The 20134-nt window shown below is 35.3% G+C and overlaps 1 protein-coding gene across 2 annotated transcripts in view; it reads right to left on the bottom strand.

The window, feature by feature from the left end:
- LOC121429391 (serine/threonine-protein phosphatase 2A regulatory subunit B'' subunit beta-like) overlaps nt 1–20134 on the bottom strand; it is a 78136-nt gene that overhangs the window by 33101 nt on the left and 24901 nt on the right. For both annotated transcript variants that reach the window (XM_041626370.1, XM_041626369.1), the window contains 4 exons: nt 16437–16631; nt 10438–10541; nt 2908–3010; nt 1759–1833 (listed from right to left, as the gene is read on the bottom strand). In XM_041626370.1, coding sequence (XP_041482304.1) covers nt 1759–1833; nt 2908–3010; nt 10438–10541; nt 16437–16631 — 477 coding nt within the window. The remainder of the gene's footprint in view (nt 1–1758; nt 1834–2907; nt 3011–10437; nt 10542–16436; nt 16632–20134) is intronic.

Below are 20134 nucleotides of genomic sequence, written 5' to 3'. Positions count from 1 at the left end.
CGTATCTTACAAAAAGCTTTATGAAACACACACCAGGCCAATTTGCACTGATTTCAATGGAGCTGGGTATTTATGTTCTCTGACCCCACAAGCCAATTCTCACAAAGTTTGGGGTGTGGATATTTCTCCATCACGCTGAATCGCAAATAATTTCTTTATTGGAGAAGGGTAATAATAACATATCAGGGTAATAATAACATATAATGTTATGCAGGGCCCGCTGGTAGAGCAGTTTCCTAACTGATGTGGCTACCCTGGGTAAATAAAACGTTATTATTATTATTATTTATTATTTATATTATTTCATCAATTCAGCATTGTATCCTATGACACGAGGGTGCTTTCTGACATAATGACAACTTGCGATGAATATTAGCTCTATCAATTACTAGTGGTGATCAGTAAACGCATTATTCTCATGCTATTACCATCTGTAATAGATTTACACGTTTATTTCTTGGCAAAACGTTGATGAATTATACGTCACGATGCAATAGTATTGCAGTGCATTACAAGCGATCTAAGCTATGCCAAGTTGTCGACTGGTCTTCATCTGTTTCCTATACTTTCCATTTGGTCGTCCCACATGGTCTAATCCTATTTGCCAACAACCAGTTCGTCTAACCATTTGGTCCAATCAGGCGCAGATCTGGACACAATAGTTTTGAGAGGTCAACTATTGTGCAAAAACAATATGGCCCCTGAAATGGTATGTTATTGTGTCTAATCCAGCTGGATTCTTGCCTGGGTCCCATTGCCATTTTCTAGCCAATTTACCATTTTATCTAATTTCCAATTAGGCCATACCCATTTCGTCTAATGTCCAATTTCACAAGCAGCTTCTAAAAGTTGCAATTACACCAAAAGCTTATCAAATGATTTAAGGGGTGTTTCACAAAGATGTAAGTATGACTTTGAGTCGCACTTGAATGCCAACGTGTATATGATATGTAACGTGCAATCTAATCAATATGCAGTGGTGCGCATCCTCAGAGCATAATCTGACCAATGCGGTCACGCCCTGTTATAATGCACGCAAGTAGGCATTTATGTGCGACTCTAAGTCATAATTAAACCTTTGTGAATCACCCCCCCCCTCCCCTGGTCCTGGTGGTTACACTTTGTAATTCTGAAGATTCGTAATTCCGAAGGTTCTTTATTCTGAAGGTTCGTAATTCCGAAACATGCAAATTGCTTAATTACGAACCTCATTTCTTTTTTTGGATTAACGAACCTTCAGAATTACGAACCTCACTTCGTTTTCAGACTAACGAACCTTCGGTATTACGAATCTCATTTCCTTTTCGGACTAACGAACCTTTGGAATTACGAACCTTTGGAATTACGAACCTTCGGAATATCCGAACCTTCGGAATAACGAAGCTTCGGAATTTAGAATGTATGCGGGTCCTGGTTATAGACATATGAGATAAGACCAACTGGGATGAGATCAATCAGCGAGTAGACAAAGCAGTGGTAGACCAACCAGCAATTTATCCATTTAGTGCTCTCCACTTAAGGGCTTCAAGTATGAAGCTCTCACTGGTTATCTAAATAAATTGGTTGGAAAAAAAAAGATTCTCTGAAAATGTGGCAATGTCTTCAGCAAGAAACTTTAATAGTCATACTTAAAAACATCAAGAATTGGCCTACATTTCGGCAATTCACACAGTTCCAATTTGTTAACTCAACTTGAAATGTAGATTATGGAATGCCTCTTAAGAGTAGAAAACCACTCTTTTCATATATGATACTTACTGTTGTTATATATCTGGAGTGAAATTCGGGGGCATCCTGTAAGAATGTTAAACCAGGATGAGAATCAACTATATCCTGGAAAAAAGAAAGAATGAAAGAAAGAGTTAAACTTCTATATTTTTCAGAGACAAGAAAATACTGAATTTATATTTGCATTTTATTTCATGAATTAAAGACTGAACATATGTATATACTCTGCCATAAATCATATCTCTTGAGGCCATAGAAATCTGTTTCACTTGGGCAAAATTTGACTTCTGACTTAAAAGATGTTATTGACATGTTTTGCATATTCTGGTTGGAACTAATGCCTTGAGTTGGAGGTGATTATTTGACTTATAAATGGAAGGTCACATATGCAGCCAGATTGTATGTACATATCATTCATATTCATAGATATCATGATAGCCAGGAAATAGTGTTGGTGGAACTGACAACTATTCTCTTAATTTTGCAAATTATGTCATCTGTTATAAATATTGTAATCCTATGGGAAGAGATTGCAAGTTATAATTTTTAAGTTAAAATTTTTATGATTTTATAATCATTTGTTTGGAGATTAAAACCTACGGGTCAACATTTTCTGGTCAGAGATTCTAGCCACCAAGGGAGTGTTACATCAACATTTGTTGTCCGACAAGTTGCCAGATCTGACAACTTTCCTTGATTTTGATTGGCTGAGAAGCAACTGTCGGGTAAAGTAGGACTTGACAGATAAAAGGTCTGACAGGTCCTTTCAGGAAACGCTCCCATGGGGTCTATAGAACAAAAGTTTTCAATCTATTGCTAAAAGCCAAAGGCCAATCATATTCATTGTTGCATGGGCCATCGGTTCTTATCACCAACCAAGGAACTCAACACCACTGCTCTTTCATAATCGCAATCCATCGCAAAAACTTCATGTTGAAGGCCCTGAACAATGAAGGCTGGGCACCTTATCAAAAGTCAGGGCAGCGTCATTTCTATTATGGTAACTTTGTCATCCAATGGTAACTGCCATGGTAACACTGATCAACAGCCAATCAAAATCAAGGATTCCATGTAAGTTACCATTGGATATAAACAAAGTTACTATTAAAATAATTTTGATGTAATGGGACCCAGATTTTCCAGGTTTAAATCTTCAGGTGAGAGATTACATGTACAAACCTGAACTATAGGGTTAAAGTCTTCTGGTAAAAGATGGTTCGCACCCGGTCTGGACAGCAACCTGAAGAAGCGGGAGGCATCATCGTGACATTGTTTTGTTATTCTGAAAGAAATGCAAGGAAAAGAGAAAGAAAAAAAGTGGAAAATATGAAAGCAGCCATATATCATATTTTTACCATGTATTTTCAAAGCTTTCAATAGTTTTATTTCACAAAGATTAAGTTCTGGCTGAAATTGCAAATAAATTGTGAGTTATGTGCTGTATACAACGCACCATCACATTGGCAAGATTAAGTTATTGTGATGTGCTTCTGTGCATTTACTACTGAGAATTTTTATTGAATATCATGTGCATTGACACTTAAAAAACAGCTTTTAGTCAGAATATTCAAACTCTATGGCCTGTATTCTGAAGTCAGTTTTAAGACTACATGGTCTAAATCTGTATCAAATAATTCTTTAATAGTATGAGCGGATTTGTTGACCCTCTACTATTAGAGATTTATGTCACTATTGGCTATCCATAGTTGACAGCAACTTTATACCAGAGTTTAAAATAAAACCTGACTTCAGAATACTGTGGGAAGTGCTATGATGGTCATAACACAACTGGTATACGAACTGATTTGTGAAGAATTGGAATATTCAAAATTATCCTTTTCAATGTAAAGGTTCAGACTCTCAATCAAAACACTAAAATAAAATTTTTGATCAACTCCAAGCCTACAGTTGAGAGCAAAGACCAAAGTTTTCTAAAATTGCAGCAGATGGTACTATCGCTATAATGTCACCATGTCTGTGAATTGATTTTGGTTTTATAAGAAACAGCAGCATATACATGTACCATGCTTTAAAGTTCAATCATATCATAATGTTTTTTTCATTCTGAAATTAGATCATACATTAATCAACAAGGTGAGCATGGCTTTTAAGAGTTGAGATAGATTCAAACCATTCTCAACTATGGAGAGCTGCGACTATGGAAAGCTGCAAGTGATAACATAATTTGTCATTTTAGAATGTGTATTTATTCATCCTAATAAGCTCATGTTGCAAGATTAGAGAACATACATTGTTATTCTTTTAGCTGAAAGATTTTTATCATTGGATTTTTTGCAAAATAAAGTAAAATCATTTTGTTACAAACTGTTTCACCATTCTCTATGTATTCAAGCTTTTGATTAATTCATAATACATTTTTACTTTAAAATAAGTGAAAAGGGAAAAAAACAATAACAAAACAATAAAATCAAAGGGCAGAGCCAAGGGAGAGACAGAGAAAGATTAACAGAGAGAAAGAAAAAAAGGTGAGGAGAAAGAGGTGGAATAGAAAAAGAGGGAGAGAAATAGAGGGTGGGAGATGAATCGAGAATGAGAGACATGGAAGAGACAGATGAAGAGAGATGCAGAGAAAAAAGGCAGAATGGGTGTATTATATGATAAAAATCAAGTGATCACAAAAATAAAGAAAAATAATTACACAAATACTAAAGCTCAGAAGGAAAGATGCAAAAAGAAAGGAGCAAAATGACATTCAAAATATAGAGCTGGAAGGAGATGTACTCGTAGAACATTATAATGTATGTAATATACATATAATTATTTTTAAAAATTATTTTTTGCAAATGGATATCGAATAGGCCAAAATCATTCCAATATTTACTCTGCAAAACTCTGATTCCTATGTTCGGTCAAGGACAGCAAATTCACTCTCGTTGAGATTGACACATTAGGACCCTGTCTCACAAAGAGTTGCAAGTGATAAATTGATGGTGTCAGCAATCCAAATGCATATGTCTGTTCATAATGTTCCCCAAGGCTATGTTTGATTTAATTTCTAAGTCTATAACTACAAAAAAGAATCACAAATCAAAATGCAAGTTTTACACAAAACATCCTTATTTCAAGAAATTGTTTAATCGTACCAATTTGACGACTACAACCACTGACGGACTAAGTCAGATTAAAAATCAGAGGTATTTGTAATGAAGTATTTGTTCTTCTATCATCATGCCTGTGCCATGGACCAGTGAGTGCCTGGTGGTAGAGTCGCTGCATGGCAATCAGTACATGTATGTGAGAGGTTCAAATCCAGCTGGTTCCAAGATTTTACTGACTTATTTTTCAGATCAAGGATAAGATAATAATAATAGCCAATTTTTATAAAGCGCTTTTCCCAAAATGGCTCAAAGCGTGTTACAGCATATTATTACCCCGGTTATTGGATTCATTTTAATCCCGCATGAAAAGTGCACAATTTCCACTCCCTGGGGAGCATTCCTTGCATTCACCTTGGCCTCATTATGGCGCTGGCGAAATCAAACATCAAGCATCCTACCGGGTACCCATTTAGCACCTGGGTCGAGAGTGGCAAAGTGTGGATTAATGCCTTGCCAAAGGACGCTAGACCGCGGTGGGATTCGAACACACGACCCTCTGTTTACAAGGCGAGAGTCAGAACCACTACACCACAGCTCTTACATGGCTTATTTACTTATTGCAAGCCAGAAAATTGAATATTCAATAAAATTAAATTCATTTGTTATTATAAAAGTTTAAACTTTAATGGGCTCTAGATAATGGAGCCTCAAAAACAAATTTGAAAGAATTTATTCAAAACTCATGATTTCATACACTGCAGTATATTTTAAGAGAACTAAAAGTAAATAGGGAAAAGTGTGTTTTTTGTTGCAGAATTCTGATCGATTTATAAAGGATATTGACTCAAAAAGTGCAACGATCACTCCTGCACACGTAAAGTGCAATGGGAATTAAACTCCCAATTGCAAATTTACAAATCTCTCATGATGGTATTGAACAATTTACCACTTTTATATCACCCTAAAATTCCAGATCTCAAAAGTGCCATTACCTTGCCTATCTCTGTATAATCCTGTTGCAAATTCAATTTCATCTGACTTCTTTCTTATGAACCATTTTATTTCTCTATCTAAATTGTTTTTCAACATCTGGCATCCTTAAAAACAAAATTCTCACTCTCTCTCTCTCATTTTATTTTTTCGTAGATCCTAAAAAATTGAAAACAGTCTGCCTTAGTCTCTTTCATCCACAGAGATGCCAACCTGATCAAGAACGTTTCAGTAGTTTAAAGGCTGAAAATCAGTATTTTGTTGAAGAAATCAGTTTTTTCACATAAATACCATTGGACAACACATAAAACTGAAACTTTAGAAATCAGTATTTGGCATGAAACTACCAGTATTCTTTTTCTCACTTATCAGTAATACTTAATGAAAACGAGTTTTACTTGGCAGCTCTGCAACTAGGCATCCACTTTCTCTCTCTCTGTAGCTGTCTCACCAACTCTTTCTTTCTCTCTCTGGCTCTTTCTCCCTTTTCCATTTCTCTCTCTCTGTCCCTCCATCACCCCCTCTCAGTTGTTTGTTCCAAGATGTCTTCCTTTCTCCCTTGTCCTCTCTCTCTCTCTGTATCATTTCACCAATCACTCTACCTGTCCCATCACATATCCCTCATTTTTTGTTGTCCTTTTATCAAAAAGGCAGACTGTCACAATCAATACATTTTCTCTGCATCAGTTTAGTTTACCTGTTTACATCACTTGACTCCAAGCAAAGTCCAACACAAACTCACCTATCAAAGTTCCCATATGAGCGCAGACGGTGCTATTTAATGCACAAATTGCATGTAGCTAATAGCACCATCCATGCTCGCATAAACTCAGAGAAAGTCTCAAGTATTCTGCGATACAGACAAGCTTTACCAAATTTTCATGAATTTCACAGAAAACTATGATTTTCAGGCCCTAAATTTTAAATCACAAGTAGTACAGTGATTATTAAAACTCAAAGTGATATCAAATTAAATAAAGAGGTGCATTAGAGTATGATATTTAACTTTATAAAGATTCCAACACAAGATGGAACCTACGTGTAGGCCTACATGTAATTTGCAGTTGGACTTGACCATGAGCAACATCAACACAAGAAAACAAAAACTATACAAGATATTTCACTGACACCTAACAAATTAGTGGTCTTTTCTCAGCTTGAAGCACAGCCTTTAAGGCTGATATGGCAATAGTCCAAACAAGATAGATCGAGTTTGATTTAATAAAATATATCACAAAAAACGATGGGGGATAGTTTACATGCTTACAGACTATCTTTGGCAAGCAAATGTTTGCAATCAGGAGCATGAGGGGCTTCTGAGTTCCTACATGCTGAACTTCTTGACACAAACAATGCCAAAGGAGCTAGGCCCTGTATCATAAAGCTTAGCGAATGATCATAGGGCTGATTCTTATGATTGATCATACACAATAATCAATGCAATCAATCTTAGAAATATGAGCTGTGATCAATATCTAAGCTCCATGTTACAGGGCCCTAGTCACTCAACTGAAATTTCAAATAAAACATCAAAATGCAAAGTATTTAATATTAAATTATAAGTATTTCTAATGCGCACTTTCGAATGAATCATTACTCAAGGCGCTATATATACAATAAACAAAAACATTGGAAATTATCAAAATCATCAAACTTAACGATAAATAAGTTCTCTAATATGCTTGTGTAAATAGGTAATGTTTGACACTTGATTGGAATGTCTTAAGATTGTTCAAATTCCTGAACGAATTCCACATAAACTGGGGCTACATTGCAGGGAGCCCGATCTCCACAATACTTGGTGCGGCTACACAGAGTCACTAGGGTGATAGGTGTGAAAGATCTTAATAAATAGTGGCCTTTATGCAATGCAATGTCTTGCCTGACATATCTCTCAAAAGAATGAGTGTTCAAGCATGATCTTGGGCCAAGGCATAGGGTATTCTAGGTAAAATAAAAAAATATAATAATTCAACTATCTCTGCCTTATTGGCTGTCACTTGCTATTCCATTGCCTCAACAGGTGATTTCAAAGGGAGCATTTAATTGAATTTCTATTGAATGTTAAAATAGTCTTTCAAAAATAAAAACATGAAGCACTAAAAACAAGCTACATTGTACTTTTTGTATTTACCCTGGTTGCTAAAATTTGCTTCGACATGATGGATATCTCCTTCAAGATGCCATCATATTGAAATGCTTCCAATTTGGACTTGCATTGCACAAACTCCAAATCATAGTTATTTATTTATTCATTGAGTTTTTATCAAGTTTTTATATCTCTATAGGTTAATTTCATCACTGGTCTTTAAACACTGTTTAACAGGAAGCTTCATGAGACCATCTGCAGTTTCCAATGCTCTCAATATTTATTTTTGGGATTCACATTTGTGATTCTTGCTTCACAGAATCGTCTGAACACACCCATTTATCCTCTGATCTTTCTCCAATCAATCACTACGAGGAAGATAAAATAATTCTGGGGTCATCTTCCTTAAAACATCTCCAAGCCCAATTATCTCAGATAAGATGCTTCATGAGGAAAACCCAGAATGCAATAAATCTAGTCTGGGCCTCATACACGTCCCCATGATATACCACCCACAAATATATATGTGGGACTACAGCATTTACTCAGCTTAATTGGTGAGGCACACAAGGCTTGAAGATTAAAATGTCACCTTTTCTTTTTAAAGAAGGGTGAGAATTAAAAGAATCAAGATCGATATGTTGATCTTTTGAATATCATTGATAACCCCTTCAATGGCTCTTTCAAGTGAGGATATACATTCTATTAGTTTACACTTATCTCATCACCATGGCAACAAGATCATATGGAAAGTGAATTATTTATGGGCCTCTAAATGGAGATGTGCAGGAAGGAGAGTCTGAAAGCATCTTTTCTTGAAAAAAAGTGTTGATGAAAAGTAGTGATAGATCAATTGCCTATTGGTTATTTCAGACTAAAATACATGGAAAGGGAGAAGATATCCAGTGACCTCTAAGAAGTGGGTCTCATTCTTCACGAAGAAACAGACAATCTAAATGACTATTTGTAAGCCAACTATATTTGGTGATAGGGGTCGGGAGGTGACAATCGGATCGGATGGTAATTTGCGAGAGCGTGTCGGATGAGCAACTATAGCACTCATTCTAGGCATTGCAACCAATTAGCGCCCAACATATGTGGACAGTTAATGAAACCTAGTCTGCTATCACAGACTCGGTTGTTTGAAAGTTTAATCGTTACAATCCAATTTCACCTTTGGTTATTGCTTATCTACACCCATCTGCTGATGTTATTCTTTGGTATTCATCCAATGACCACCCCCATGTCCTCTGAAACTATAAAACCTTTCCTTTGATTTTTAACTCCAATCTGACTAAATTCTAAAAATCCCCTCATGTTCAGCTTGGTCGCTTTGCTCTCTTGCTCGTCTGTGTTCTTAAATATTTGATGTATTCTAGCCCTTACTTGAACACTCGTCTGTAATGGGTGGACTTGGATGTTTGAACAAAAATTAACGGCTGTCCCGAAATAACAGTGCATTTTGATTTGGGATAATTTACATGATTCTAGCCTTATTTGATTAATTCCATCAATGCACTGAGCTGGAATGCAGCTCGAGCTAAAGCTGAGATAATGATAATAGTGCGCCTCAGATTATTTCTAAATAAATGGCAATACAAGAATGCCTTTCATTATCAAATTCACCCTGAGATTTATATATTTTCCATAGCAGCAATCATCGCTACAGCAAAAGCCACAGAATCTCTGTGCGCGTTGTTGTTATGAAAGTAAAAAGTCTGTTTGAGGAGACTAGCAACGGTGCTTGGCCTGATTTGAGATGGGGGATAGTTTGAACAGATCGGTGCGATCATCAAAGTGATGATGATGAGCTTTAAGGAGAATGAATGAATGCATTCATATGTCCACCATTCTATATTTAGAGCTGTACATGTATATCATTAGGATATCATAACGATGATGAGCAGAAAGACATATGAATTTAACTCTGTACTATTGGTGTGTAAGGCCAAAAGGAACTAAAGCTAACCGAGGAGTCGAGGTGTACTTTTTGCAAATATACACTGGAAGAATTAAGCCAGCAGTTGAGCTTTCAGGGCTGTCTTCTTATTTTACTTCTGTTTTCATGTTGTTCAATGGAAAATAAAAAAGACTATAGTACCCATTAGCTATTGACAGTTTATACAAAAAAAAAATAATTTGAATATCCTTAAATACTCTCCCCCCCCCCCCCCACCCTCCCCCCCCCCCGCATTGGCATACAGATTGGCCCCACGACGGTTAGAAAGCAGAGGGAAGAAAAAGAAAGAATAAAAGCAGAATAATGGATAATGCCAAAAAACTATCACTACTCTAATTGTCGGTGAGCGGAGCAGCAAGCAGGAGGGCACCGAGCCCACCAGGAATAAGCTAGGAATTTCAGTGGATGATGCAAAACTGTACTCGTAAAGATCTCTTTGTTGACTTAATTTACATTTATATTTCTAGCGCCATGAGCATCTCTGGACGGTGTGTGCGCTCAATAAGAAATAACTATTATTATTATTATTACATAGATTTTCATTTAAAAAAGGCCACAATTCAAAGTTAAACCAATGATCCAAATTACAGTTTAAAAGAAGTTTTGTATACCTTCTCCACATTGCCATGAAAGCTTGAGCTGACACACACTCCGTCGTCTCACCGCCTGCTGCGTTGTAGAGGGGTACCCTCCAGTACTTGGGACATCTACAGGCCTGTGGAGGAGAGATGGATTATAGAGAGAGGAAGAGAAAGGGGGAGAGATAATGAGAAAGGGTGATGAGAGGGAGAAAGAGGAATGGAGAGGAGAAAATAGAAAGGGCGAGAGGGAGAAAGAGAAGAGAGGGGGCATAGAGAGGGGGAGGGAGATGGATAGAGAGAGGAAGAGTGAGAAGATAGAAGGGGGGCATAGAGAGGGTGAGGAGAGAGAAGAGAGTAAAAGACAGAAAGGAGAGAGGAAGAAAGGGAAGGAAGGAAAGAACCGGAGTGAGTAAAGAAGAAAGAAGGGGAAGAGGGTGAATGGAAAGAGAAATGGGATAGAGGAATAGAAAGGGGTGAGAAACATAAGGAGAGAAAGGAGAGAGGGTATGAACAGAGAGAGAATAAAACAGAAGATCATGATATAACCATGGAAACACATCCAGTAATAAAAAGTGCATCTTCATGACATTTCTTCAGGGAGCTACATGTACATTTACCTGCACAGTCAAGGGGATCTTCTGCAAATATATTCAAGAACTTGAAAAAATGTACAACTGCAGTAGAAGAAGTGGTGCTTTGATTTATATCAAGTCCATCCAACAAATAGTTGATTTGAATTTCAAAAAAGCAAATGACAGAAATTAAAAACCATGTAGGTGTCACATTATGCTCCATACTTGAACAGGATTATGAATAAATAATCCTATGGCACCACCTTTAGTGCATCCTCACCTGTGAATTGAATTACTAATTTGTCAAGTATTGTGCTCTTTCACAAGAAATCGAAAGTTAAATAAAAGCGGTTACCTCTGTCTGTGGTATGATATGAAAAAAGAAGCCCTGAAAAAAATTTGCATCTGAAAATCATTATTTCATGCTGTAAAATGGTGAAAATAAAAGGTGACCGCAAACAACATCCCAAATCGATTCCATACATAACATTTCTTACGATCAATGTAATGAACACATACAAATTAAGTGGGTTTTTTTTAGTCACAAATTACTTGAAAGTGAATGCACGAATTTGATTTTTTTTCTTCAATATCTCTTATTTTTTTATATTCATAACAGGTATCAATTTTTAAAAACAAGAGTTTTGTAATGTGTAACTAAATGACGAAAAAATAATTATCTCTGAATGATGACAAGTAATATGAAGACTGGCCGATAACAAGCCTAATGTAGAGATGTACGACTGTTATCTACATGAGCATTTACTGTATACCAAAGGTATCAAACACAGAGTAAATATTGAACATCAATTATTGTATGTTATGAGAGCCACCTTGTTTGTTATTTCTTGTCATTGAAATCTATAAACTCACCTGCAACCCCTTTCATACTACTGCTAACATCTGTAATGCAGACCCTAGACGCATGTTCGCATTTATTTTGCACCCCTTTCATAATGACTGAATAAGTTACATAAATACTGTATTCACAGTTGAAGTCCAACATCAGTCATAAAAGTTCCCTTTCTATTCATAACTTCTATTTGAATAACATTTATATTGTATAAACAACAATTCCAACATAGTGTTTGAAAAGGAAGGCCTATATCTTTTTACAACCATTTAATACTCAAAATTTCAAATGCCCTACATATTGGCATCCTGTTACCATTCAACCATACCAAAACTTTACACATTGAAGAATATAATTTTATCCAGTATTAAAGTCACATTTTATTTACAAACATGCATTCATATCCTTTAACCAGATTTTGTATTCAATGATGTAGTCACTTGCTTTTGGGTGCTCTTAAATTTAACATTAGATTTTAATATTCTTGAATTTTGAAGAAAACTAAGATATGAAAAATATTGATATTCTATGATTTCAAGGAACCTTGATTTAAGCTGTGCTTCCCAATAGATTACTTTTTTTCAAATATTGTCTGAAATCTTTTAAATGTTGAACTTTAAATTTGTTATGAAAAACAGAATATAAATGATATTGTTTTATAGGAATCCATCAATTCATCAGTTCATAACTTAATTCAAGCTTAGAACTGATTCGAACTAGTGAAGATGCGATAAGAGAAGGGGTACACTCACAGATTAGATTTACATTTCATCTTTGCTAGAATTTTTTCTTTTTATATATGAAGATTAAAATGCTTGGAGAGAGACCCGGCCTAAGCAGCTGAGAGATGGATTTGGGGATTGAACTTGTCTTAAGAGGGTGTGATGCCCACGACCGAGAAAGAATTAGCGAGCAAGGCCACACTAATTCGCCACTGATTCACCTGATCTATGCATGTGTACAAAGAAACAAACTACGCTTTTCACATGCAGTTTTCTTCGTTCCATATTATCTTCAACCCTGTATCATCCTTAAAGATAAATGCCAGAATGCACAGAATCTAATAATATGGCCATCTAATACCCTTTTCATAAACCCATCCTCCAATTAGCCACCTAAGAGTAATGCGGATAATTCAATAAAAATTGCGTTCACAAACTCCGAAAATAATCCGCACTATTTTTACGAGCGCCCGTCCTGAAAAAGGCGGATAATCGTCATGACAACTGGACACGCCCCCTCCGATGCGGTGGTGTTGGAAAAGGGTGACCTTCTGACCGCACCATGGCAATTATTCGCATTATTTGGAAATGCGTTCATAAAGTCAAAATCTGGTCCCGATGCTGCTATTAGCCGCATAATTGGGTTTATGAAAGGGGTATAAGTGTCTGTATAATGTGAACGAAAAACACATGGCAAAGGATTCTGGGAAAATTGTGTAAATTTTGCTTCAAAATTGTGTAAATTCTGAGGAAGCAAAATGAGCATGGCATAAATGAGCCAAATGTCAGGGTCTCATCTTACAAAGAGTTGCGATTGATCCAATCAACCACAACTATGGAAAGTCAGCAACGTCAACATCTAAAATGCATGTTTGGTCAAAACATTTTCCAGATATGATGAATATTATATATTCATTGTTTTCTTAAAAATTCAGTGTGCTTCTATTAATTTACATTGTGGGCATTGTGCAAGTTTCATGTACATGTAGTAGACATTACGACATTAATGGATTTCCATATAGCTACAGTTGATTGGGATCAATCATAACTCTTTGTAAGACAGGGCATTGGTCTTTTTCCAAGGAATAATAATACACTGTATTTCTCCGAAGTAAAGCTTTTATTCAAATGCTTAGCAATGCAATTGGAGTGCTGACTCTGCTCTTTTTCCTTGGTGAGAAAAGTCCTAAACGTATTCAAAGGTTTAGTACACTTTGGTATATAAACTGAATGCGAAGAAAAAAGGAAACTGCTATCAAACCCCCTGAAATTTTGCCAGTGTGAAAAGCATGTACATCGCCCTCGATCATCAATCAAATATCTGAACTGGTCAGGCCGTCGTTGCCCCGTCAAGCTGATTTAAGGTGATTATCAGAACGATGTCACTTTTATGCTTCAACTGCCTTGGTCCCTATACCCTGTATCAGCACACTCCAGAGCAAATACAGATGTGAAGAAAATCATTAATACCCTTTTAATTTTTAGAGTACATGTATATCTTCTTTGGAGATGTAATCATCATTAAAGGAGAAGTTGACCCTGGAATGCCTGGATTGAATAGTTTCAATTCATATTATGTATAATTATGTATGTAGTTTCAATCTAACTTATGTATATTTAATTTTAAAGAATCAAGAGACACAAAAGAACATCAGAAAAATTAGAGACTTAACTGCAATTTATAAATTCTTTTTTTTCCATTTGGATTACTGTTCAATGTCTATCTCTTTTTTAATATTTGTGGTGCACTATGGCAAGCTACTCTCTCCCATATGATGTGTAACAACATATGTTTATGATTAATTTGTACCAATTCTAATCACAAATAATTTGTTTGTGTGGTGTTGATAATGTCTTAATACTAAAGGAATGTAGTGGTGCCAAAAGATGTATTCCAAAAGCGAAGTTAGAAATTATTCTTAAAAAAAAAACAATGAAGGACATTCTATCTCGTTAGATTTAACTTTAACAGATTTTCATTTGTGGGGGATATTGAAATAGCGCTATCATTATTAAAAATATGCCATAATCATGGCATTCCTCCTCTGCCCGCCTCTAAATCCCCATTGATCGTACCTATTAAAATATTTTCTGCTCCAGCAATCATTAAACGACATTGAATCTTATACCAGAACATGCTAAATGCTGTACAGAGTTGTAGACAGTATAAATGGTCCCTTAATTAGCTTTACGATGGGAATTCGCTAGTCTGAACAGGAGACGGGTAAATGGCCCATGCCGTAATGATCTAATAATTTTGTTTTTGCTGGGATAGCTCAAGCACAGACTTTAAGCCGATGGGTAGCGAAAGAATGCCATCATTAATCAGCTTTGATAAGCTTCAAAATGCAGCACGAGATGATGGATGATGTTACGCGGTACACGGTTATCGAAGGAGACAGTCCAGTGAACTCCGGCAATAGCTGGCTGCTTGATTTTTCCTCAGCAATTTGTCTTCTTACAAACCCCTTGAAGCAGAAAATAACAGAATTGTATTGAATATGTTCTGGCAAATTGATTTAAATAAAGGAAGTTCACTTCACTAAATCTCTATCCAAGCATTTCCCCCTATTTCAGAGATTTAATTGCAACTACTCTCCACTGAACAAGATCTTATGCCAATCTGGTGGACTCTTGAAGTTTAGGTTTTCTAGATTTGTACTCTCTTAAAGGGAATGAAACCTTTGGAATAAGTAGGCTTGTGTCGAAACAGATATATCAAAGAATAAGAACAAAGAAAGTTTGAGAAAAATCAGACAAATAATGAGAAAGTTATGATCATCTGAATATTGCAATCATTAATGCTATGGAGATCCTCCCATTGGCAATGCGACAAGGATGTGTGATGTCACATGTGAACAACTTTCCCTTTGATGGACTATAAAATACCCCCAAAATGTCTCTTTCTGCTTTTTCTTGTGGTAATACAAACTCTTTATCCACGATGTATTCTTTAAAATTCTGTATTACATGCCCTCCTATAGAAAGAACACATGATCTACTGATAGATGTGATAAAAGAGGCAATTTAAGTGTAATATACTAAATTTATGAGGAGAGTTGTTCACAGTATTACATGCCCTCCTATAGAAAGAACACATGATCTACTGATAGATGTGATAAAAGAGGCAATTTAAGTGTAATATACTAAATTTATGAGGAGAGTTGTTCACAAGTGACATCACACATCTTTGTCGCATTGCCAATTTGAGGATCTCCATAGCATTAGTGATCGCAATATTCAAATGCTCATAACTTTCTCATTTTGTCCGATTTTTTCTCAAATTTTCGTTGATCTGTTTCTTTGATTTTTCTGTTTTCACACAAGCTATCTTGTTCCAAAGGTTTCATTCTCCTTTAACTTAAAAAACAGCTTTATAAAACAACCCCTACTCTGTAACATTCTTATGTGCAGCAAAGTCTAAAAAGCTAGAATGTGGAATTCAACAACTTGAATCCTAGCTATCCGAGGTACAAAATTGTTTATTCTATGTAACTTTTCAGCTATTTTATCATTCTGCACCACAGAGAAGCCATTTTGGAGTTTATGTATTAGGCTCCAAGAGTTTGACTTGTAGTTTGTTCAGTCTCGCCTCAATTTTTATTAAAAAGAGGAGAAATTTTTCATGTTAAGTTCTTGTCTATATTAGGATTCAACCCCGCAACCTTGCCATTGTAAGCGCAAGAATTATCCCATTTTAAAGTCATGATGACAAGTTGCTCGAGTCATTGCCAGTTACTTTGTAGCTTTACAATTTGTGTTTATGAATATTCATGACAAATTCTTTGATGCCGTGAAGAAAATGTAGTAAGAAAAATAATTTGGCATACAGGGTATGGACAAGGGACAAACTTCCCAAATCATTTTTTAGATACACATTACCTGAGTGACTTTGTCCATGTCTTCTTTGCTAGCCTTTTGATCTGGCAGTGATTTGAAGATTTCAGTCAGTCGCTGGAGCACGGCTTCGTTCTCCTCCTTGTCTCCAGGCTTGCCGAAGGGAAAATAGAACTGAGGCACGTTGACAATCTGCTGGGTCTTCTGATGTTTGTTGGCTTCCCTCTGCTCTTGAAACAACTGAAAAAGGATGGTGGATCAGAGTTTAACAATTATTAACTTATAATATCACATCTAATTTAGATAGACAAAATGAAATAAGAAGTATTATGACAGACTGAATAAGACATGAAAAAAAAAAGAAAAATGAAAATCCATAATTTATTGTTCGAAATAGACATGAAATGAAATACTCAGAAAATTTGCTTTGCCCGATTGATCGTGGGCCCGGCAGCTGCTGTGCAGCGCCAGATCGATGAGGCTCTATCCCTTTAATCGTTGAACGCCAAACAGGGTAGCAGCAACTCCCATCTTTTAACGTCTTTTGGTCTGACGCGGCCGAGATTTGAACCCCCAACCTCCCGGTTGTGAGACGGACGCTCTACCAACTGAGCCAACACACCGGTATTTTATTCATGTCATTTATGTCAATACATAAAACAGACGTGTGTTCCATTTGGAACTTTATAGGATTCTGATTACTCCTGATCAAAATAAAATTTCTTCTTTTTTTCTTATTATTTACAACCAAATATCAAAAGGTATCCAAATAAGCAAATAAACTTTAAACTTCGTTATATCCTACATTTATACTGTACAGGTACTATATCCACAGAAAAGTAATTGATAATTATTACAACTATTGATCATTGGAAATGTACATGTCAACACAACATACATGTATTTCACAATCAAACTCTAAATCGGATTTCTAATAAAAACATTCCAATCATTAACAACCAGCTATCTATAATCATTGAAATTGTTTCTGATGGCCCGCCTGGGGACGGAGCCGCGTCGGATGGACGACTTATCTATAATTGCACCACTCTCTCAACATCTCGTCTTGGACACGAAGAATTAGGGTTAATTTGGTGCACGGCATGACAGACATTAGCTGACCAGTAGCTCGGCATCCTTCCACCAATGATGACAGGGGTTGCATCCATACCAATGGGGGTGGGGGAATAGCGGGACAGAGGATGGGGGGAGCTAGGGGACTGATTTTGAATCATGCTATGTTTTCAATACATGAGAAAAATTTCTCTGAATGAATTTTTGCTTTGTACTTGTAGTTATTTGATAATCCCTGTAATAAATCCTTACTAACACATTCTTTTAAAAATATGTTCAACAAAACGTAATGTTCACAAATTAATCGCATGACTCACTATTAAAACAAATGTGATTTTTACTGTTATTTTATGGTATTCACAAATGTGTTTCAAATCCATTGATTGATCCATTAAACCCATTTTGTATGTTTTAAATACCACTTTATTTAAATGCAATAATCATATTATGTGTTTATTCATTCATATAGGGTATATTATTTATCAATTTATCTTATTATCCGTTCACATGTGCATTTATTCATTCACTTTTTCATTTCTACGATTCATTTCTTTCATTTTTTCCTCTTTTCAATCAGAATAAACATGTTCAGAGTGTGAACACAACTGTATGGATAAACTTGACTCTGTGTGTAGGATGAAGAATTTCACCAATGACGTCAAAACGTTAGGCCGGTCTTTAGGTCATATCTGTTCTGCTTTTGATAGGTCATTTCTTAAAGCTGGGGACTTGCTAAATGTTTCTACATGAGCATCTTCATATGTAAAACAAGTGAGAAGGCACAGGAAAGAAATGCAGATATATGTAGTCAGAATATATAATGGCAGAGTGGAGAAATGGCTTGTCGAATGCATCACGAATTACTGACCAAATTTCAAAATTAAGATTTGTTTAGATTCAGTAATCTTTAATACAACTTGTATGAATCCCCTGTAGAACTCTGTCAAAAATTATTCCAACATTTTCATCATGGCACATCTCTGTCATATTTTTTTCTGGAAATATACCATGATATCTTTGTTCAAAATTTAAAAAAAATCCCTGTATATCATTTCTAATATTAAATACAAACAAGATATAAACTAAAGGCTATATTTAAACATTTTTACAAGTTAACTATATTGGCACCAGATCAAAATTATTCTTATTTGTGTTAGAGGGACAAAGATAGAAAATGACATATGTGTAAAACATGAATACAATGATATCATCTCTCAAACATTTCATGACATCATCACATTTATTGGCAGCCTTCCTCCAAGCAGTGCCATAAGACTGATTATTTAACTCCTTGGTACATAATCAAGTGCATTTCTTTCATGTTCAAACTGAAGGGCCCTGTAGCATAAAGCTTAATAATTGATTGCGGGACTGATTTGTACCATTGACTATACACAATAATCAATATAAGAAGTACATGTATATCATCACCAGAGACTCTCAAATCGAAGTTGAATTCATATCTTAGTGATAGTTTTTGGCACTTTGACACTCATCCAAACTCTCTTATTCTTTCTTTTTCTTGTGCACCACAGAATAGAAGATTTTTAGATGAATGGCACCGTATAAATGCTTATTATCATTATTACTATTATCATTATTATTATTATTATTATTATCATTATTATTATTATCATTATTATCATTATATTATTATAATCATTATTATTATTATCATTGTTATTATCATTATCATTATTATTATCATTGTTATTATCATTATTATTATTATTATCATTATATTATTATAATCGTTATTATTATTATCATTGTTATTATCATTATCATCATCATTATTATCAATTCAATCATAGTAGAAAGCAGCCTCATGATTGATCCCTCAGTTTTGCTGTATGTTAAGGGGTCGTAATGTGAAAAATAAAGATCAATCAAATTTATGATCATTCCAAGTTAATTTTAGATCTGGCTAAAGTCATTTTATTCAATCCCACTATGGATTGAAAGATGTCATCAAACTTAAAACGTGTAATGACCTCTGAAAGTGACTAAGATTAACAAGTGGGTCTTTTTTTTTGTTTTAAAAATTATTGATCCTCAGCTAATAAAGTAAAGTCAGATATCCAGGTCACTTTACCCCCAAATGGAGATGACTCCCAGCTAAGAGTCAGATTTGACTCCGCCATTTTAAAACAAATTATAATATTTTGCATACAACGCAGATCCACTCAGTACAGTACTCAAGAAATGCCTATATTGAAAGTATATTTTCGTTCCAGAAAACAAGCATAAGCCATGCAATAATTGCAAATTTGCCATTGATTGCTAATCTGCTCCATGAAACAAGGATTATAATCTGATTTGCTATAGTTAAAGTGATCAATGAAATGTAAAATTGCAACGGAATATTTGCGATTGATTGCAAAAATTTTCTTGCAACACACCCTATGACTCATAGAAAATCTGTTTATCAAAATGCAACAAAATTTATTAATGATATATACTCATCAAAATCTATTCATTAAAATCAACTTATTCAAAGTCTATAGTTAGAGAAAATATTTTCATTTTATTGTTACTTCTGAAATCATTTTTTTTTCAAATCAAGACTTACCATTCTAAAATACAGAAATGAGATAGTTCCCATATTATTTACCCCTATAGACAACAAAACCCACAACCACCACTTTAATACCATGTCCTGCGAATCG

This window comes from Lytechinus variegatus, chromosome 16 (assembly GCF_018143015.1).
Source record: "Lytechinus variegatus isolate NC3 chromosome 16, Lvar_3.0, whole genome shotgun sequence".
NCBI lineage: Eukaryota > Metazoa > Echinodermata > Echinoidea > Temnopleuroida > Toxopneustidae > Lytechinus > Lytechinus variegatus.
The sequence above is the reverse complement of the archived record's forward strand: the minus strand, read 5'-3'. Positions and strand labels throughout refer to the sequence as shown.